At 36.2% G+C, this 23,053-nt stretch overlaps 3 protein-coding genes and 1 non-coding gene across 4 annotated transcripts in view; 3 read left to right on the top strand and 1 right to left on the bottom strand.

Moving 5' to 3' along the window:
* Positions 1–10,262: 10,262 nt before the first annotated feature.
* LOC126585591 (uncharacterized) overlaps positions 10,263–23,053 on the bottom strand; it is a 64,327-nt gene continuing 51,536 nt past the window's right edge. The window contains exon 2 of the mRNA XM_050250044.1: positions 10,263–10,280. The gene's annotated coding sequence lies outside the window, so the exon portion shown is untranslated. The remainder of the gene's footprint in view (positions 10,281–23,053) is intronic.
* Positions 12,097–12,666, top strand: LOC126586987 (probable cysteine protease RD21B). The gene has a single exon (XM_050251954.1). It carries the CDS (start codon positions 12,097–12,099, stop codon positions 12,664–12,666), a length of 570 nt encoding a protein of 189 aa, XP_050107911.1.
* On the top strand, positions 15,824–15,928 carry LOC126588086 (U6 spliceosomal RNA). The gene has a single exon (XR_007611318.1). It is a non-coding gene; the product is annotated as a U6 spliceosomal RNA (small nuclear RNA).
* Positions 17,174–19,346, top strand: LOC126585589 (uncharacterized). Its single transcript, XM_050250043.1, has one exon. The coding sequence runs from the start codon at positions 17,696–17,698 to the stop codon at positions 19,037–19,039; it is 1,344 nt and encodes a 447-aa protein (XP_050106000.1). The 5' UTR covers positions 17,174–17,695; the 3' UTR covers positions 19,040–19,346.

Consider the following 23,053-nt stretch of genomic DNA (forward strand, 5'->3'; position numbering starts at 1 on the left):
ATTCAAAGCAATTTATATAAAAGTTTACCAAATACTCAACAACTTTATTTTACAGTTGTTTATTCTCACAGCACAACATAAATAGTTTTTTATTTTACAATACAGTAATACCAAACTAACCTTAGGGTATTTCTCTACATCATAATCGATATCGCTCTATCCACTAAAGTCATCAAGGTCATTAAAATGACAACACGTACAGGTTATCTCCTTATGAAGTTAGAGTCATTGTAACAATGACGTTCTTCACTCACTTATCCATTAGAATTGCCCTTCTTTTCTTTTATATCCCAAATTAGACATGTAGATGAGTTGAGTTTTAAATTTGGGTTAGTTTTAATACAACTCAGGTTAGTTTTAATACAACTCATTAGATCAACGAATCATTCAAACTCAACCCATTAAACTTACGGGTCATCAAAGTATACTGCAAGGTTGAAATGGTACCTACTCTAAATACGTTGCCTTTTTTATATTATTTTATCATTCAATAATTGATGCAGGATGACTCAATCTTTATTTAATGTAATAAATATATGTTAGTGGGGTAGATTAAATGGGGTTAATCTGAATGAGTTCATTAACTCTAGTAATGATGCATGTATTAGTAATTATTAAGAGGGGGTTAGAGTTTTTATAAATTAAGAGTATTTTGTATTCTAGGGGGAAGATTATGATGAATTGAATTGAAAATTGAGTGCAGTTTGAGAGGGTTTTCTCATTTTTGTTCTTGTTCTGTCAACTTGTATATTCCAACGAAATTAACGAGGTATAGACACCCTAACGATCATTGACCTTTCTTGTGCAAAGAATCAACAACGTTCATGTGATAAACTTCTTGGCATTCTTGGTGAATCAACAAGAGGTTTAAGACTTGTGAAATTCGGTATTGTCTTTGACAATCAACGAATCTGCAAGGAAAAGTTACGCATTTCGTGAGTTTTTGTTTTAACATCCATTCTCCATTCGAGGATCGGTATCCGGATTTATTAATCAATTGATTCACGTTTTGATCATTGCATCAGTTGGTATTAGAGCGTTAACTTGATCCAAATGTGACGTTGTATCAAGGGTAACAACACCAACATGTCGCAACTACCAATAAATGGAGGTCTCAATCTAGATCTTCCTCCAATATTTGATCGTTGTTGTGAGGGTTGTGAAATTTGTGATGCAATTCCAAGTTGATGGGACCTTGAAAATGTTGAAGGCTACAACTTCAAGTTTTTCTTTGAAGATATGGAAGTCGAGTCCCATGGCTTGTTTCACATGTTGGGTAGTTTTGAATTTGTCGATTTGATCGGGATTGAAAGTTTCAAATTTTATTATCTGGTTGATATTGTAAGCATGATAAAGACAAATAAGAAGAAATTGTGCATTGCAAGATTGACTATGGAGCGTGAGCTTTGCGGTTCAAGAATATTCATGATTTCTAAATATTTGTTTGATTGGAGTGGAAAACCTCATCATTATTCCTGGAAGATTTCAGAACAAGGAAGTCTGAATTCGAGGACGAATTCTTTCCAAACCAGTGAGAATGATGCAGGATGACTGAATCTTTATTTAATGTAATAAATATATGTTAGTGGGGTTAATCTTAATGAGTTCATTAACTCTAGTAATGATGCATGTATCAGTAATTATTAAGAGGGGGTTAGAATTTTTATAAATTAAGAGTAATTTGTATTATAGGGGAAACATTATGATGAATTGAATTGAAAATTGAGTAGTTTGAGAGAGTTTTCTCGTTTTTGTTCTTGTTCTGTCAACTTGCATATTCCAACGGAATTAACGAGGTATAGACACCCCAACAATCACTGCCCATTCTCGTACAGAGAATCAGCAACGCTCGTGTGATAAACTTCTTGGCATTCTTGGTGAATCAACAAGAGGTTTAGGACTTGTGAAATTCGGTATTGTCCTTGACAATCAACAAATCTACAAGGAAAAGTTACGTTTGTTTTTGTTTTAACATCCGTTCTCCATTCGAGGATCTGAACTGTTTGTTTTTTAAGTCACCTTTTATGGATGATATAAAACTCAAAATTTGTTTTACTTAACCTCGTAAACTCAATTTTGAGTCCAATTTACCCCCTAAAACTTGAAAATCGTCAAAATGGAATGAATTTTGAGTCCAATTTTCCGAGACAAAGTGAAATGAATTTTGAAATTCATGAAGTATAGTGATCGGTTTTTTAGTTACAAGAGGAAAGTGAGATTAAAATAGAGTTTCACTAGCACAACTAAAAATAAGCCTTTGTTTTTTGCCCTTTCCTCTAATATTTTTATTTTATTTAAATTTATTTTATTAATATATTTTGCACTTTTCTCTCTTTGTTTTAGGGCTAGTTCGGTATAGTTGTTTTAACAAAAATTGATTATATTATGTTAAAATAATAAATAGCTGTAAAAAAATTAGTTAAGTGTGTGAACACGAAAATTTCCTGAAACGAAAGAGACAAGAACAACGTGCACAAAATAATATTTGTATTTGATGATTTAGGTGTTTAATGGATTTGTAGGGTTACGATCTCTTTTAACTTGATCATCTGATTCGATCTCTGTAAGATATGTATTTGTAGATGTGCGATTGATCCAAAGGGTCGTTGGGCTTGATCTAAGGATGAACGTTCTTCAAGGGCCGTGGGCTTGATCTTGAAGGTGGATTTGAGCGGATCTTCAAGGAGCCGTTGGGGCTTGATCTTGAGGATGAGCGTTTCTTCAAGAGCTGTTGAGACTTGATCTTGAATAACGGTGATGAACGGATCTTCAAGGGCTTTTGGGCTTGATCTTGAAGAATAGTGATGAATGGATATTCAAGGGCTTTTGGGCTTGATCTTGAAGATGGATGATTGTTGATCCAAGGGCCGTCGGGGCTTGATCTTGGGATGAACAGTTGTGTGGATTTATTGATGTTGTTGATCCAAAAGGCCGTTGGGGCTTGATCTTATGATGAACAGTTGTGTGGATTTGTTGATGTTGTTGATCCAAAGGGCCGTTGGGGCTTGATCTTAGGATGAACAGTTGGAAGTTTCTTCAAGGGGCCGTGGAAGAACGATGAACGAAGAACGAAGAACGAAGAAGGCTTTCTTAAAGGGCCGTCGGGGCTTGATCTTGAAGGTGGATGATTGTTTGAGAGCTTTAGAGTTTCAAAGCTTCAAAGATTTGGGGGATTCTCTTCCAATTTGGGAGTAGAGAAATGTATTTGTGAATTGGTTGATGATACCTTGATGTAGAAGCCTATTTATAGGCTTTGAGAATGAATCACCACCACAAAATATATTTTTCTTTTCCAAGCACCATTGCCTAATTTCCCACTTAATACAATTTTAAACTTGAAGTGGTAATTTTATGGCCTAATTTTCCACTTAATATCATTTTAAACTTGATATGTGCATGCTTTGTCATTGCCCAAAATGAGAAGAAAACCTTGTTTTGATCTTCAATGGATTGAAATGTGCTTGCCTTGTCATTGCCCAAAATGAGAAGAAAAACTTGTGTAATCCTCCAAGGGTATTTCTTCTTATTTTGTTGAGTCACACACCATGTGTACAATTTGTATGACACGTGGCATATGCCATGTATGTCCTGACACGTCAAAATTTTAATGCGTTGGTGAACATTTATTTCACCGCAATTTCGATGTCTACAAAGTGTTTGATAAATTATAATAGTAAAAATTATTTTTGTAAAAGAAAATGTTAGAGTGTTTGGTAAATTTTGTAATTGTGTAACATGATAAAAAAGATATAATACTGGATGAGCTATTAATTTAATAATTTGATTAAAAAATGATCAATCTATTTTTATTTTTATTTTTCTGTCAAACGATAGATTGTGTTAGATTAGCTAACGACGGAGTTTGAATCCACACCGTCATACAAGGTCTTAACACTTTTTCCACCACTATGGTAAATGCCACTTGTCAAAGGGTCCATCTATTTGATATACTTTGTATTTTGAAAAAATATATATATATCTTAATTTAAACAAATTATTTCAAAATATTGAAGTAATACAAAACAAATAGTTAAGATTCATTAGCACATCAGTATTGAGGCACTTGAAATACCATTAACCAAGGTTAGTGATACATACGTCAAATAAATAAAATAAATATCTAAATGTTACATAAAAGTAGGATTTTGAGGGATTTTAATTATTTTAATGAATTTAAGGGTATTCAATCAGAATTTTAAGTGATTCTCTAAAATCCAAGGTGTATTCCATTAGAATTTTAAAATAATTTATTAAAATCCTTAAAAATCCGGGTGTATTCAATTAGGATTTTAAAGAAGTTTATAACATTTCAGATGTATTCAATTAGAAATTAATTTTAAAGAATTTGAAAAAGTTGAGGAATTAGAGGGAATTAAAGAGATTTCGTAGTGTATTTTAACCACCCATAAATCTCACCTCTCCCCATGAGATTTTGAGGGAATTGAATCAAAATTTTAGATAAAATCTCTACAAATCAATTAAACTCCATAAAAATTCATGGATTTATAAATCCATTAAAGTCTCTCAAATTCTCAATTGAATACACCCCCTTAAATTCATTCATCAAACTTTCGGCTTTGTTGTTTTTTAATATATTTGTCTTTTGTAATCCTTGAGCATGACAATTAGGGTTAGTTCGAGATTGTGGTACTTAAAAAAAAAAACTAATGAAAATGGCTTAAAAAATTTGCATTTAAAAAAAAAACCACCATATAATTTTATTTAATGATAAGGACAAAAAAAAAATTAATAATAATAAAACAAAAAATAACCTCACAAAAGCGCGTGCATTGCAAATTCTATAAACTTACCATATATATTGCAGCAGCCCCTCCTATTTTCTTTAGTAGCTTCAAACCCTAGCCTCATAGCCCCACGTGCCTCCTTCCTCTTTCTTTATTTCATGTTTAGGAGCTTTAATGATGATAGTTAGTACTTTCAATGCTCCCTTCATGTTCTCACTCTCGCAATTTTCAACGAAAATGTAATAAACTATCTCCCATAATAATCTTAACTAATGATTTCCTATTTGAACTTTTGGTGAGAATGGAATAGGCTCTCATCTTTCCTAAAATTAGAGAAAGACATGCTCTCTTTAGACTTAAATGACTAATTGCTTTGGATGACACTTCCCGAAGATATTCGACCATCATAATACTTTTGACGACATTCTCGTGTATAGAATAATTATTTGGGTTTGCTATTCATTGTTAGAATATTCATGACTCATCCATTAATTAGTGTAACAACTAATCATTTATATCTAGTTAATGTTGATGACATGCCTTTTCCAAGTTTATTTTTCAAACCATTGGCCACTAATTTCTTGGCCCCTAAAACCATAGGTGCTAGTGTGCATTTTCCAGTTGAGCTTTGTCTATTGTCAGTTGTTTTCTCTGCCATGGTTAATAAAATAGTGATAATACTAGTGTTCAATTTAAGAAATAGTTAGTGTTTAATTTATGAAATATTGATAATATTAGTGTTTAGTTTAAGAAATAGTCAATGTTTAGTTTACGAAATAGTGATAGTATTAGTGTTCAGTTTAAGAAATAGCCAGTTTTCAGTTTAAGAAATAGTGATAATACTAATGTTTGGTTTAAGAAATAGTTATAGTATAAGTGTTTGGTTTAAGAAATAGTTAGTGTTTAATTTACGAAATAATGATAGCACTAGTTTACGAATTAGTGATAGTAATAGTGTTCCGTTTAAGAAATAGTCAATGTTTAGTTTACAAAATAGTCAGTGTTCAATTTAAGAAATAGTGGTAGTACTATTGTTCGGTTTAAGAGTTAGTCATTATTTGGTTTGAGAAATAGTCAATGTTAAGTTCTAAATATAATCAGTGTTCGATTCTATAAATAATCAATGTTCAGCTGTAAAAATAACTAGTGTTAACATGACATGACACAAACTTAAAAAATTGTCCAAACTAAAGATAAAATCACTATTTTGAAATTAAAATAAGCATTGTTTATCAAACTAAAAATGAAAAATTTTATGTATTTTTTATCTTGTAATAAAAATAAAAAAAAATTATGAAACAATGGTCAAATAAACATACAATAAAATAAAAAGTAAAAATTGTAATATTTATGGAGTGAGAGTAGAGTGATATAAGAGATGAGAGAAAATAAAAAAAGTTGATGTAAATGGGTGAGGTGAGAGGAGAAAGAAATTTGATGGGAATATGTGAAAGAGAGAGAGAGAGATGAGCTAATAACGATGGAGGGAGAAAGAAAGAGGGAAGAAAAGTACGTGTGACTGAGTGATGTGACGCGCGCGCTAGATTTTGGTTTTGATTTTTTTTAATTATTATGTTAAACTTTTGTCATTTTTATTAAAACTAAAGTCTTTTTTATTAAAATTTAAGCCATTTTTATTAAATAAAGTTAGTGGATGATTTTTGGTTAATAAAAAGTTTAGAGAAACTCTTTTCTTTAAAGCTCCCTTAAAAAAACAACTTATTAAAAAATCTAGAACATTAAATCTGTTTGGTAAAACAAAAAAAAAATTGTTGTCAATGAAAGTATAAAAGTAGAAATAGGGTCTACCATGCTTCTAAAAAAATGTTTTTTTTTTCAAAGCATAATAATCAATGTTCATTTAATGAAATTTTCAAATAGCAAATATACTCTCACATTTTTTACAAAATTACACTCTTTACCCCTACATTATTGTCGTTGACAATTATTATATCACATTAAATATCATCTCCTTTTTTGACATTTAACATATTCAAAACAATTTATATAAAAGTTTATCAAACACTCAAACACTTTTACTTTTTTTATTTATTTTATCAAAAACACTTTGTTGATGCAAAAAACCGGTGAGGACTTTGGTACAACAAAAAGTGTCAAGTTTGTGACCTTTACTAGATTGCTCCGGTCATTAGTGTGGATAAATATGTAAATGGATAGAGACAGGGAAGTAAATACAAGATGTACGTGGTTCACCCAGATTGGCTACGTCTACGGAGTAGAGGAGTTCTCATTAATTGTGAAGGGTTTACACAAGTACATAGGTTCAAGCTCTCATTTTGTGAGTACTAGTGAATGATTTTGTTGATGCAAAAAATCGGTGAGGACTTTGGTACAACAAAAAGTGTCAAGTTTGTGACCTTTACTAGATTGCTCCGGTCATTAGTGTGGATAAATATGTAAATGGATAGAGACAGGGAAGTAAATACAAGATGTACGTGGTTCACCCAGATTGGCTACGTCTACGGAGTAGAGGAGTTCTCATTAATTGTGAAGGGTTTACACAAGTACATAGGTTCAAGCTCTCATTTTGTGAGTACTAGTGAATGATTTAGTACAAATGACATTAGGGAATATTGTGGGAGAATGATCTCCTTTTATAGAAGAGAGTTTCTAGCTTTGTTTTGACATTGACACGTGTCGTGTTGTGATTGGCTTCTGATGTTAACACATGTCGCGCTATGATTAGCTTCTGATGTCGACACGTGTCGCTTTGTGATTGGCCTTCTGGTTGGAGGGAAACTCTTCTGGGTCCTTGACGGTATAACATTGACCGGTGCTTAGTAGTTTCGGGATTGGTCAATATGGTACAAACAGTGCTCCCCTAAGTTCCCGATTGAGGGAAGCTCCTCGGTTGGGGACTTGCAAGATCCAAGCCGCTGAGTAATCACGAAACTTCTAAGTACCGAAGTGTGGTATCGTCTTCACTTGCCTTATCTGTCTCATAGGTTGATGTGGCATCTTCTTTGGAAGTATTTTTCCTCCATCTAGGGATGGTATCTTTAACCGGTGTAGATGCACAAGGTAATGTATCAATTTGACTTGAACCTTACTTGTAGTTTCAGGCTTGGTCAAGCGCGATCCAAACCATGTAGTAGGAGTCCCCCAAGTCGCCGAGCTAGGAGATTTGCTGAAAGAGGTGACAGACAAGGTAAGCAATCAGAGCTCCCAGCAATCAGTCCCAGATCAAAAGTTTGATTTCGAGTTCCGACTGATTGTTCTCATTCTCCCTATCTTACAGGCAGCAGGAAGGATAAAAAGAAGAAAAAGGAGAATGGATGATATGAGATACTTTTGCTTTTGAAGAAGTAACTTTCCACATGCTTATTCTTGAACTGGCTAAAGGGTTTTCTGGTTTCCCCCTGAGTATAAGGCCGACTCGAGAATTTGAGGGTCAAAACAAGTCCATCAAATTAAGAGTGCGCTCGACCTTAATGATATGAGATACTTTTGCTGTTGACAAAGTAATAGATGAATCGGCACATGTTCTGTTGCACTTGTCTCCACATGCTTCCTTGTATCATTCTCACTTGCCCTATCTGTTCCTCAGGCAGATGTGGTATCTTTTCTGGAAGTATAAGATGTTGAAGATGAGTACTCGACAGCAATGCCAGGTAAGTAATCATGCAAGGAGTTCCAGGTAATTAGTTCCTGACTGGAAGCTTGATTCCAAGTGCTGACTGATTGCTCTCTTTCTCCTTGTCTTGCAGGTAAGAACAAGGCCAAAGGAAAAGACAGGGAAAAAGCATGATATGGGATACTCTTGCTTTTAACCCTAATGATATGAGATATTTTGGGTTTGGTGTGGCTTGTTTACAGAGGTATTATCGGGGGGAAAATAAGCTAAGTATTTCGAGAGACTCTGCTGAGAGTGCTCTCTCGGATGTGAAGAAAAGTTGAGCATTTTTTTTATTTGCAGGTTTGCCTGGCTATGAAGGATGAAGGTCGACATATATAGGAATTGTCCCAACAACGAGTAGTAACGTTGTTCCTTTACCCTTCTCGATCATAGCAATGTGGGAGCTGCGAGATTCACGTGTCTTAACTTTGTCAGAGCACTTTGAAAAAGTGGTATGTGGTATTTGGAAAGCTGATGTTGCGTGTGAAGATTGCATATAAGATTATCCAAGGAAATTTGGCTTTTGAAGTTCGAAGAGCGGTGCCTCTTCGGTTTTCGAACAAGCAATCCTGTCGGGGACCTGGCTCTCGAGATTCAGAGAACGGTGCCTCTTCGATTTTTGAGAAAGCAATCCTGTTAGGAGTTTGACTTTCGAGATTCGGAGAGCGGTGCCTCTTCGATTTTTGAGAAAGTAATCCTGTTAGGAGTTTGGCTCTCGAGATTCGGAGAGCGGTGCCTCTTCGATTTTTGAGAAAGCAATCCTGTTGTGAGTCTGGCTCTCGAGAGTCGGATAGCGGTGCTTCTTTGATTTTTAAGAAAGTAATCCTGGTGGGAGTTTGGCTCTCGAGATTCGGGGAGCGATGCCTTTTTGATTTTTGAGCAAGTAATCCTGTTGGGAGTGTTTTCTTGATATGAGTAAAGGTTGGGCATTTTTGCCAGTCTGCCTTGCCACGGAGCACGGAGGTTAACACACACAAGGACTTTCCAGTTATCAAGCAATGGTGTAATTCCTTTACCATTATGGGTAATGGTATGGTAGCTGGACCTTCAAAATTTATGTGTCTAAGCTTTGTCAGAGATCTTTGGCAAAGTTATCTGTGGTACCCGAGAAGCTGATGTTGCGTGTGGGGATTGTCGACATATTTTGCTTAGGAAAATCTACTTTTCGAAATCCAAAAAGTGGTCCCTCTTCGATTTTTAAACGGCCTTGTTGCCATTTCTTTTATAGGGGCACCAATTGTGTGCAAGAAGTACATTCAGAGAGTTATTGCTTGCAGGAATTTTCCTCTTATTTTTGTTCTTTAGAGATTTATTGCACCTCATTTCTCCTTCATTTTTTTTGAGAATGTCTGGCCCATTCGACCATCGTTTTGACTTGAACTTTGGTGAAGAGGCAGTCATGCCTTCTCAAGACAACATATGGTGCCCATCATTCTTATCCCTTACTGGTCCTCTTACCGTTTGGGACTCTGTGATGAAGAATGATATGACCGCTGCGGTGGTGTCCAGGAACCTTCTTACTCCCAAAGATAATAGACTACTTTCCAAACGGTCTGATGAGTTGGCTGTTAAGGATTCTCTGGCTCTCAGTGTTCAGTATGCAGGTTTTGTGTCTAATGTGGCACAACGCCTATTTGCTCGAACCCGCCAAGTTGAATAATTGGTGGCTGAAGTGATAAGTCTCAAACAGGAAATCAGAGGGCTAAAGCATGAGAATAAACAATTGCACATGCTCGCACATGACTATGCTACAAACATGAAGAGGAAGCTCGACCAGTTGCAGGAATCTGATGGTCAGATTTTACTTGATCATCAAAGGTTTGTGGGTTTGTTCCAAAGACATTTATTGCATTCGTCTTCTGGGGTTGTACCGCGTAATGAAGCTCCAAATGATCAACCTTCGGTGCCTCCTCCTTCTGGGGTTCTGCCCAGTACTGAGGCTCCGAATAATCACCCTTCGATGCCTCCTCTTTCTGGGGCTTTACCGACTGCTGAGACTTCTCATGAGCAACCTTTGTGAAGGCTCCCTCTTGTTTGTTTATTTTGATTCATGTATATGTACATATTTGTAACTTATCGGAGATATCAATAAACAAGCTTTGCTTCATTTCAACGTATTGTGTTAAATACACCAAGACCTTCTTCACTAAGTTCTTTGAATTTTTTCTTTTGTTGAAGCTTGTATGTTGAAGTTTTGTGAATGAAGCATGTACGTTGAGATAGTGCTCCCTTAATTTTCCGAGTGAGGAAAATTTCTCGGTTGGAGACTTGAAAAATCCAAGTCACTGAGTGGTCGTGAAACTTCCGAGTATGAAGGTGTAGTAGCATATGGTAGGAGTCCCCCAAGTCTCCGGTCAAGGGAGTTGACGAATAAGGCCTTTCCTTTCTAAGTGGTAGCCCAAAACTCTTCATTCATATATATTTGTTATGAAAGTTGTTAGGCCCAAAGAAGAGGCCTAGGCAATTTATTTATTTATTTTTTTTGAATTTTCTAATTTCTGAATTTTCGAATTTCTGAAAAAAAAAATATATATATTTTTTGAAGCTTTGTGGGTAAAGCTTTGGTGTTGAAGTTTTGTAGGTGAAACTTTGAGGTTGAAGCTTTGTTGGGTACCATGAATTGATTTTGCTTCACACTATCTTGATCAAGTAGTGTGAAGCTTTTGTAGGTGAAGCTTTTGTGTTGAAGCTTTGTAGGTGAAGCTTTTGTGATGGGTGAAGCTTTTGTTGGTGAAGCTTTTGTTGGTGAAGCTTTTATGGGTGAAGCTTTTGTTGGTGAAGCTTTTGTGGGTGAAGCTTTTGTGTTGAAGCTTTGGAGTTGAAGCTTTGTAGGTGAAGCTTTTGTGTTGAAGCTTTTGTAGGTGAAGCTTTAGAGTTGAAGCTTTTGTTGGGTACCATGAATTGATTTTGCTTTACACTATCTTGATCAAGATAATGTGAAGTTTTTGAGAATTTGTAGTTGTCCTCTATTGATGAAGCTTTGTTGAATTTCCCATTTTTTTTTTTTTGGAAAAACTAGAAATTTGTTGCCCAATTTCCTTTTTTTTTTTTTTTTTTGGGAAACTAGAAATTTGAAAATGTGGGAGAGACAACATATACAAATTTTGCTTCCACACTGTTAAGCAAGAGATTGGGCCTCGTCTTTGGGCATCATCCCTAAGCCCATGACAAATGTAAAAAGGGAGGGAGCCCTTATTCTATAAAATGGACTCCCTCACCCTTATGAAAGGGACCTCAAATCTCAAAGCTTCACATCCATAGAGTCTTAGATACATCCCTCACAACAATATAGAGGGCAATACCCTCTCAGCCAAACGGAGAGCAAAATGGCAAAGGCTGCATCCACAAAGAGCTTCATTGCCGATCTATTGTAATCCATACATACATACATACATAATCAACATCAGTGTGGACATAGCCCAAACATTGGGGTGAACCATGATATATCTTTATGTTCTTGGGCGTTTGTGTGATTCACGGTCGGATTTACGTTGGTCCAAGATCCTTCGGATTTTGTGCATCAACATTTGGCGCCGTCTGTGAGAAATCAACACGAAAAGCTATGTCGGTTCTCTTTCATTTTTTCATCTCACCACCGTGAGACCTCACCACACTCCACCGTGAATCTGCACAACCCAAGAACCCAAAACCCTTACACTCTTCCAAATTCCAAACCAAAACTTTTTCAACCAATTCAATAAACACCGTCTAAACATGTTCAGAGCCACCGTTGAGCTTGACTTCTTCGGCATGGACCAGCACCACCGGGAGGCCGCCTCATACTCTTGTAAATCCCAATTCCAGAAATTCCTCCACCGACCTAGAAGCTTCCGAGGCATTCGTACCGTCATGTCCAAGATCAACCCCGAGGTCTTCAAGTCTGTCATCGCTTCTGGCAATGCCAGTCCCAACATTCCAAATCCGAGGAAATCATTTTCGGTGCCGTCGAGCCCCAAGGTGGAGCAAGTCCTGTTTCCCTGTTTGCCACTCTACGTTCCCACCGCCATTTCTGATTCCTCTATTGCGTCTGCAACTTCCGAAAGCCTCCAAATCTTTAAAGACAACCTCAGGTACATCGATGAACAGAATTCCAAGAACCTCAGCTACAAACTCAGTCTGAATCGATTCGCCGATCTGTCGAACGAGGAGTACCGGAACACTTACCTTGGCATCAAGACCCGCGCTCAGAAGAAGCGGTTGTCCAACAGGAACACCAAAAGCGACCAATACGCGCTGCGTGTCGGCGATTTGTTGCCTTACTCCATTGATTGGAGGGAGGAATAACGCTGAATTTAAGCGGATCCGATCTGGAAGATGAGGAGCTGGAGCGCCAAGTGCAGGAAATGGCGAAGAAGATTCTCGAGTACAGAGCCACTTTACGAAACCAGCTCAAGAATGCCTTCCCCAGCCATCTCGCAACTCCTGAGAATAATGGAGAAATGGCTTTCAAAGAAAGCCAAGAGAAAAGTAAAAGATAAGTTTTCTATTATTAATTATATAATTACTGTCTGCCATCTGCCAAAAGAAAGAAAAGTAAAGAGAAAGGAAAAAGTAAAACTAGACGCAGTACGCACCAACAACATGCAACTGTCGACCATCAACGTGGAAAAAGATAAACACTTTATCTTTGGGCTGATTTATTTAAAAGTATCATTTGTTTATTTAATAGTTTATTATTATACTATGTTGGTGGATGCTTTACAGTATGCATATTCTTTGAGGAGACCACATCATTTCTATCACACTTATATTTTAGTGTATAGTTAGCAATATATTATTTGCTTTCATGATATGTGTGCATATAATGCGGCACCCCACGATATATATATATATATATATATATATATATATATATATATATATATATATGATCTGATAATGCGGCACCTCATAATATCTGCTTTTCCATTACTGTTGTGTGCTTATTATGCCGGGTCACGACGCATACACGTCATTACTACTATCATTATTTTAATGTTATATAAATTGCATTACTGCCTAAACGAACGGGGTGACATGTTATAATAATATGTTTTACATTATTATTAATGATTTATCACTGACTATTTTCCATAACATGTGGCAAGTTTGACCAAATTACACCTTTTATTATTTGAATGTTAGGGTGACATAACTTTGGTGGTTCATGGCACGAACATTGTTGATCAACATTGTTGCTGATTAAAGAAGCCTACCGACACTATTGATCAACCTATGGATCACTAAGCCACATGCTTATAGTGACAACTATTTAGTCCGAACAATGATCTCTTGTTTAACCCGCCAAGCAGACTCGAGTCATGTCAAGAATCAACTCATACTGAGTACATGTCGACATAAAGTAGATACTTGCAATGAGGAATACCACGAGCAGAGCCGCCTCGCAGCGAGTATAGCCTCTAGCCGAGCAGCCTTGCAACGAGCATCGCCTCCAGCTGAGCAGTCTCATAACGTGTGATACCTCTAACCGAGTATTGCTTTGTGATTGAGCATTGCCTTGTGTTGAGTACTGGTTCAAGACATGTAGCCACTTCGGCCCGTACATGGATTGGATTTGAAGTCTCCAGCCAAAAGACTCTTTTGACTGAAGACTTGGGGGACTCATGTTAGTACCATATATTGGGCCTTGTCTTTGGGCCTCATCCCTAAGCCCATGACAAATGTAAAATGGGAGAGAGCCCTTATTCTATAAAAGGGACTCCCTCACCCTCATGAAAGGGACCTTAGATCTCAGAGCCTCAGATCCAGAGAGTCTCAGATACATCCCTCACAACAATATAGAGGGCAATACCCTCTCAGCCAAACGGAGAGCAAAATGGCAAGGGTTGCATCCACAGAGAGCTCACTTGCCGATCTATTGTAATCCATACATACATTCATAATCAACATCAGTGTAGACGTAACCCAAACATTGGGGTGGACCACGATATATCTTTGTATTCTTGGGCGTTTATGTGATTCACGGCCGGATTTACGTTGGTCCAAGATCCTCCGGATTTTGTGCATCAACACGCTTTTACATAAAAAAAAAGTTTACTAAACACTCAACTTTATTTTACAATTGTTTATTCTCACATAACATCATAAACAATTTTTTTTTTAAAACATAGTAATACCAAACTAACCTTAAGATATTCCTCTACATCATAATCGATATCGCTCTATCCACTAAAGTCATCAAGGTCATTAAAATGGCAACACGTTCAGGATATCTCCTTATGAAGTTATTAAGAGTCATTGTAACAATGACGTTCTTCACTCACTTATCCATTAGAATTGCCCTTCTTTTCTTTTATATCCCAAATTAGACCTGTAGATGAGTTGGTTTTTAAATTTGGGTCATTTTTAATCCAACTCATTAGATCAACAAATCATTCAAATTCAACCTGTTAAACTTACGGGTCATCAAAGTATACTACAAGGTTGAAATGGTATGTACACTAAATACGTTGCCTTTTTTATATTATTTTATCATTCAATAATTGATGCATGATGACTCAATCTTTATTTAATGTTATTAATATTAGTGGGGTAGATTAAGTGGGGTTAATCTTAATGAGTTCATTAACTCTAATAATGATGCATGTATCAGTAATTATTAAGAGGGGGTTAGAGTTTTTATAGATTAAGAGTATTTTGTATTCTAGGGGAAAGATTATGATGAATTGAATTGAAAATTGAGTGTAGTTTGAGAGAGTTTTCTCATTTTTGTTCTTGTTCTATCAACTTGGATATTCCAACGGAATTAACGAGGTATAGACACCCCAACGATCATTGACCATTCTCGTACAGAGAATCAACAACGCTCATGTGATAAGCTTCTTGGCATTCTTGGTGAATCAACAAGAGGTTTAAGACTTGTGAAATTCGGTATTGTCTTTGACAATCAACGAATTTGTAAGGAAAAGTTACGCATTTCGTGTGTTTTTGTTTTAACATTTTTTCTCTATTCGAGGATCGGTATCCAGATTTATTAATCAACTGATTCGCGTTTTGATCGCCGCATCAATAATGGTCCCCGAATGATCCCTCATACATTGAACCTGCAACTTCGTTGTCGTCTTCCCAATACAAAATACAACAAGGAACTCAATAGAAGAGAAAATTATTCAAATAAGTGAGGTTAAAATAATTATTATTTATTTTTTTAACCATCTATAAAAAAAATTTCTGTTATTAAAAATTGGTAAAAAAATTATAAACAGCAATGTAATTTTACAAAACCGAATTTTATTATTTTTTATTTATCTAACACTAAAAAAAAAATTCTCTCTTCCCACTGCCACTCTCATGCTCTCTTTCCCTTTCTCCTTCCCATTTTAAAAATAAAATTAAGAATGTTCAGGCCACAAAGTGGGTAGTCATATGCTGTTTTTTTCTTTTTTTTTTGGTTATGAAATGAGGTTAAAATAATTAATTTTAAAAGCTTACCAAGAAATAAAAATTCTATATCTGTCTATTTTGACAAATTAGAACGATACAGAGAAGATTAGTATTACAACTGGTAAAAGTGACACGCATAGATCAAGAAATGATCCAATTTTCTTTATAAAAAAAGACAAATTGCAAAAGAAAAAACAAAAACAATTGGTATATGTATTGGTGGTACTATTATTATATGGGGTATAAGTTGTAACCATGGATTTAAATATCTATCGCATATTTTCGTTTTTTTGACTTACCGATATTTTAAGGAGTATCCAATGAGTTTTCGTCAAAATATCACGATATTATCGCGATATTTCTCGATATTTCTTATAATATCGCGACATTAGCTAAAATATCGCGATATTAGTCCAAAAATTCCTTAAAATTTGGAAAAGACTCGGTTTTGAGCATAAAGGGGTTCGAACCCCTCCCACTTAACTTCTTAAGACCTTAACCATTGTACCACTTATGTTGTTATGATAATAAGCTACAATATTTATATATATGGTTTATTTTTACAAGAAACAAATTTGCACATATTCCAAATTTTTTGTGGTATTATATTTTAAATTGTGTCAATTAATTACTTAGTCAATGGCAAGTGGTTTTTAATTTTTCTATTTTTTATTTGGTCAAGGGCTGGAAAAAATTCCGGAAAATCCCAAACCAAACCGAAAAAGTCCCAAACCCAAACCGAAAAATCCCAAACCAAAACCATCCTGAAGTTCGGGAATCCCATCCCGAAAAATACCGAAATTTTCGATATGGGATTGGTTTCCAAATCCCATTTGTTTGGTAATCCCGAAAAATACCGAAGTATTCGGTTTCCTATTGACTTTTGGGTTTTGGTTCTTGAAAACCATTGCCATAGTTGGTAACTACTCTTCAAAATACACTCACTCTACACATAGAGATGATGAAGATAGTGAAAATTTTGAACCTCATAGGAACTCTATGTGGTACTAAGCCACTCATGTATCTTACCATGCAATGTATAAAGTGTAAAATATTGTACTAATTCATTATATATAAATGATTATGGTGTGTTTAGACTTCTTTCATTAATTTCTACATATTTTCTATAGTCACAATGTTTGTCAGCTCGTTATATAATCAACTTGATAATGTTAAATCCATCATGCAATGCATTTCCTTCCAATTTTTTGTGATAAACTAATAGATAATTGACTAAATAAACATCCTGCAAAGTTTCAATAAAAATTTCCAAGTTTTTCTTACAATTTCCGTGGTTTCCATGTAATTTTTATCGATATCGATATTATCCCGATATTTCCATCGATATTTTCGTGTTTTCGGACTACCGATATTTCCGATATTACCGATATTTTCTTCCTTGGTTGTAACATTACATTGCGTCAATCCCTTTTATTTATTTATGTTCGTGTGAGCCAGATAGTAGGTGTTTCTCCTGTATTCTTCCGCCCAGGAATCTCGGCCCGATTACTGGGAGCTTCTCAGATTTGTGGGGGCATCTCTCTGCAGATAAGTTGCTTTGCTTCTGTATTCTTGATATTTGAAGAACGATTTTGCGTTTTCTGGAATTTGTTGCCTTGTTCTTCTGCTGACTTGCGTAGTTTTGTTGGTGGGTTTTGGACAAATTTTGTATTCAGTTTGTAAAAATTTGTGCTTGGTGTTGAGTTTTAGGCAATGGGTTTCTGTTTGGTTATGGTGTTTGTGGGAATTGGACTTGCATAAACTTTGATGGTGTAAGACTGTAAGTAGGTTCAGGAAGCTGAATTGAGGGTTGAAAAAGCTCGAAAATCGATAAGAAAGATGATTGATTTTTACCTATGAGTGCATGAGGCATGTGGTTTTAGGATAAGAAGTTGTTGATCTGATTGTTGTTAATCGTAAGGATTAAGGAATGGAAGAGCATTTATCACAAGGAGGAGGAGGAGGTATGGTTCCGGGCGGGGCCTCGTATGGGGGGCTTGATTTGCAGGGGTCAATGAGAGGCCATCAGCAACCCCAACATCCACATACCATACACCATCACCATCCTCAACCTCGTCAAGGGTCGTTGGTCCACTCGCCGATTCCTGAAGGGTTTCCTCTCAAAATGGGAACCATGCATCACTGCGATCAAACCATTTCCATGGTGGATTACAGTAAGGGAGAGAGGTGCAAGAACTCGGCAAGCGATGAGGATGAGCCGAGTTATGCGGAAGAGGGAGATGGTCATGCTGAAGCTAGTAGAGGGAAGAAGGGGTCGCCATGGCAGCGTGTGAAGTGGACAGATCAAATGGTGAAGCTTCTGATCACTGCTGTGTCTTATATAGGTGAGGATACAAGTTCAGATTGTGGCGGTGGGGGAAGAAGGAAATATTCTGTCCTACAGAAGAAGGGAAAGTGGAAATCTGTTTCCAAGGTCATGGCAGAAAGAAGTTATCGTGTTTCTCCACAGCAGTGTGAGGATAAATTCAATGACCTTAACAAAAGGTATAAGAAACTTAATGATATGCTTGGGAGGGGCACTTCTTGCCAGGTTGTTGAGAACCCTGCGCTTTTGGATGTGATAGACTACCTATCGGAGAAAGAAAAAGATGATGTCAGGAAAATATTAAGCTCAAAGCACCTGTTTTATGAGGAGATGTGTTCTTATCATAATGGAAATCGTTTGCATCTGCCTCACGATCCAGCCTTGCAGAAATCTTTACATCGGGCTCTTAAAAGAGATGATCTTGACAACGATGATCTGAGAAGGCACCACCAAGATGATCTTGATGAAGATGATCAAGATATGGAAAATGAAGAGCATGATGACTTTGAGGAAAATAATGCTTTACGTGGAGATAACAGGGGAATATACATTTCAGAGGACTCTGTCAAGAGGTTGAGACAAGGCCAGGGCCGTGAAGATTTTAACTTTGGTAGTTCTTTGAACTCCCAAGACTGTAACAAAAGTTCTTATTTTCATCCCCAAATTCCTGAACCAGATATGAATCAAGTTTTACCTGATGGCACAAAAGCTGCTTGGTTACAGAAGCAGTGGGTTGAATCGCGTTCATTTCAGTTAGAAGAACAGAAGCTACAAATTCAAGTTGAGATGTTGGAATTGGAGAAGCAACGTTTGAAGTGGCAAAGATTTAGTAAGAAAAGGGACCGTGAACTGGAAAAGATGAGAATGGAAAATGACAGGATGAAACTTGAGAATGAGCGTATGGCATTAGAATTGAAACAGAAGGAAATGGGTGCCGGTTTTAGTTAAGTGGTTCTTCTAGTCAGTGTTTATTGCAATAGTGGGACTTCCAGGCAATGTTGCTTCTCTCGAATTCTGTAAGCTGCAGTGGGTTGAAGTATCACATTTGTGGGGGAGCTTTCTTGGAATCATGACTGTACCTGGATGTGCCCGTTGAAACTTATGATTTTGGCAATATCAATGTCTAGTTTTCATTATTCTGCATATGGTAAAATGACAATTTCCTATTGGTTGAAACTTTTCAAGGAAAGTTGTATGATCAAGATCTTAATAGCTTACTGTATGCTGGTGCTTTGCGTAATTTCATCAGTTTTTTATTTCCTGTACGATTGTTTTGGTTTTCTCAGGTGACCATTGGCATTCATTTTCTTTTCTTGTACTTTTGATCTTCCATGTTTGACTAGCAGCTTTTAAGTATTGTGATTCATTGTCATAGTCCTTCTTCTTGTTATTTTTATTGTTATTGTCTTCTCAAAACAACTTGTACTAGCGATTTACATGATTTTCGGTCTGTGTCCCAACATCCCAAGTAATATTTGCTTTTTTTGAGTAACTAAAAGGAGTGGATTGGTGATTAGGAGCTGATTCTGCAGTCCATCCGGTAAACCCTCCATAAATATGTATGCATGTCATGATCGGTGCTAGAAATAACTGGTACCGCGAGCTTTTTTTTCTTCACGTCATTTGACTACACACTTGTAGCTACTCTAGTGCACACCCTGATTTAAGGTCCAGGGTTATGAATTTCTAGCTTATTAGCTGTTGTATATTTCATGTCCTTGAGTACTAGTTTTGGATGCTTATGCTAATATAGAACTATGTTAGATATTCTGAATCTCGGACGGGAAAGCTTCAATTAGACATTATAATTCGTATAGGTCTCTTTTATTCTCTTGGTGGAGTCTACACTACACATTTTAAGTGGTTTGTCCACTCCCTCTCCATACCATTTTATCAGCCTGCAGAACATTCCTACAGTTAGTTTTCTTCCCACTAATTTGGCCAGGATTTTTTTTTTTTTTTGCTTCAGCATCTCAGCTTTTTCCGTCATTTAATTTAAGAATTTTGTAACTTTGACGAGAGTTTTGAGTTAAGGTATTAATGAGCCAGTTTACTTTACCATCATAGTGAATGCAATAAAATTCCTAAAATCCAAGGGATATATATAGTTTCTCTACCTAGGAATTAGAAATACCAGAATGCTTCACATATATGGTGTATGTTTTGCAGGCTCTGGCCTTGCAAAAGTAATCTTGTTTTTCTTCTGTAGAAATTGAAACTTTCCTATATCCCATTAGCGATCCAAGAGTTGTTTTTCTTCTGTAAGTACCTTTAGAAAATTATTACTAGAGGCTAAAGCATTTCTTGTCAATAATATGCTGTTACTTCTGTTTTTTCTTGATCTTTCTGTATTGGTCATTGTGTTAACATGGAGATACTCAAGACAATCTGCTGAACTGAGAGCTAGAACTGTGCTGATTTCAGAGCAGGCTGTAGCTGTGCTTTTTACCCCAATATTGTGAGGAAGGATCTCATTCCCGTCAAGATCTCCCAGTTGTTGCCGTCAAATGACCCATTGCACATGTCAGGTGCGCTCCTCCTGACTTTGTGGCTCTTTTGGCTGGGCAGTGGTCAGTGCATAATTAGACTTGATGAGAAATGAAGAGATCCTTCACACCATGATATTTTAGCTCAAAATTCTTTAAACTGTGAAGGAAGAATACGAGAACCCGAAACTAACTAGTTGAATGTAAATTTCGGGTCTTGTTTTGTAATTTCTATAGCACCCGAGTCGGCATATAAGTTTCCATAAATGATATAAGTTTCCATTGCAATTACCTCCGTAGCCAGTAACAGATAAGTGATATCTCTCTGTATCTGGCTGAAGAGAAATATTGTAGCTGGTTTGTATATGATCTTTACAGAAATTTTAATCGAAGAAAGAGACGCCAATTTTCCAAGAAGGATTATACTGTTCTTAAATGATTGAATTTCAAGCGTTCCTTGATTGGTAGCTTTAGATATTCTTTAATTCGACACTTTTTTTGTCGTACATTCCCTGTGCATAAATGAAAAGGATAGAAATGAAGAAGTCTGACTGTTTATAGGACTACACAAGTTCTTCAAAGTTGATTGTGTTACTCAACATAAACTTTTTTAAGTTAGGTCAATTGTAAGTTTACTCGTGTTGGTGCCTTGGAGTTTATATGTCAAAATTTATTGGTTTTGAGTTTTTATGTCAGTCAGTGCTGAATGTTTTTCACACCAGTGTAGGCTCATTGACCAACCTGACCTATACTTTTATCCTGCTCCTTAGCTCTCTTACTTAATGTCTCTCTTTTTTGTAGAGAGTGCTAGAATCAATGACCGTATGTAACTACTGTGTCATATTTTGACGATTGAAAGCTCAAGAGAGATAGTTTACTGGGTCCCTAGGGTTATACTCAGTTCGTGAAACTACAGGGAATAGTGCGAAAGCAAGAACGTCTAACTTCTAAGTGCTTTCTATTATGTAAAAGAGGAAACAAATCTTTGTAGGATTACAGCGGTTGATCGACATCAAGTATTGGTTTTCAGTTTGTATATGGGTTGAGTTCCTTGGTTTTTGGGATTTTGGTTTGTCTGGCTCAGAGAACAGTAGCTGTAGTTAAGAAACTCCGTCATAGCAGTAAATGTGAACTGCAGAAACATTTCGGATGAAGTTTCAAGCTAGGCTTCTGTTGTGTAGTACTGAATACATTGCTTTCAAGGCAGAGTCAAGTTATGTTTTTGTAACTGCAATGGATGCTGGATGGATTGCTGCTGAGTGTGTGTGAAATGTGCTTAGACTGCAAAACATCTGAACCGAACATCAATGAGTGTTAGTCTTCACAACTACTTCTGTTGACGGTGTTGGTGCAACAACTATTCCGCCTTATCAATCGCCCTGTCGCTGTAATAAACAGGTATCCCAGCTCAATCGGTGTTAATTCATTTAGAATTTATATGCTGAGATATTAGCATGTAAATGCAGTTCTTGGTACGTCCCGAATATTTATTCACAGACGTTGTTGCAAATGAGAGACGATTAGGTTCTTTATACCATCCAATTTTACTTTCTTACTGTGACTGTCATTAACTGGGACCTGCTTAGTATTCTTGCTCTCTCTCAGAAGTTGAAGGTTTTTTTTTCTTACAGTTATGAAATTTTAATTTACTGTAATTTACCCCAGGTAACTGAAACTATATCTTTGTGGTAAAAATGCAGTAGTGAAAGCCGAAACAAAGCTTGTGTACCGACACCCTAATATATGATACAATCCCCTCCACATTGGCAATTTTATGGTAGAGGAGGATATGACTTACACCCCTCCCATTTTTCTAGCTTCATTAAGTTTGTTGTTTATTAAATTACTGTATAGAAATCATTGATTTTCAGGAGGGAAGGGTCCACAATCCCTTGTAGTAGATTTATTTATTTATTTATTATTTTTTTAAGAAGAGACGGTGGTTTCGTCATAGTTGTTTACCTTTTCAGGGGCCAAAATGACTCAAATAGGCATTTCAGTCTTCTTCTGGACACCATCGTGTGATATACCAACGTCAGGAGTCGAATCAGGACTTATAATTTGTTTTGCCCCCTACCTGTTTGTTTGTGTATTCTTCTTCAAATAGGTGGATTTTCAATTTATGGATGATGCATATTTAGAAATATATAAAATTCTCTATGTAGTTCAATGCTTTGGATGGTTTGAAAATAAAAATAAGAAAAACTAATGAAAAGGGTTTGAAAACTTTGAGTTTTAACGATAAGGACAAAATAAAGGGTAAAGTGAATCGTACCATGATTGACTTTTTAGTGTAAAAATGTGGTTTTTTGTTAAAGTGAACAGTACTGCGGGCTTTCCGTTAAAACTTCCATGAAAATAACCAGATAACAGGGTCAACGCAATTCTAATTTATATATTCAATGGATTAATTTCTTTTTTTTTTTTTTTTTGACAAGGTAATAACTGACATAACTCATACGAAATATTTTTGCTC

The sequence above is a fragment of the Malus sylvestris genome, chromosome 10 (assembly GCF_916048215.2).
Source record: "Malus sylvestris chromosome 10, drMalSylv7.2, whole genome shotgun sequence".
In the NCBI taxonomy this organism is placed as follows: domain Eukaryota; kingdom Viridiplantae; phylum Streptophyta; class Magnoliopsida; order Rosales; family Rosaceae; genus Malus; species Malus sylvestris.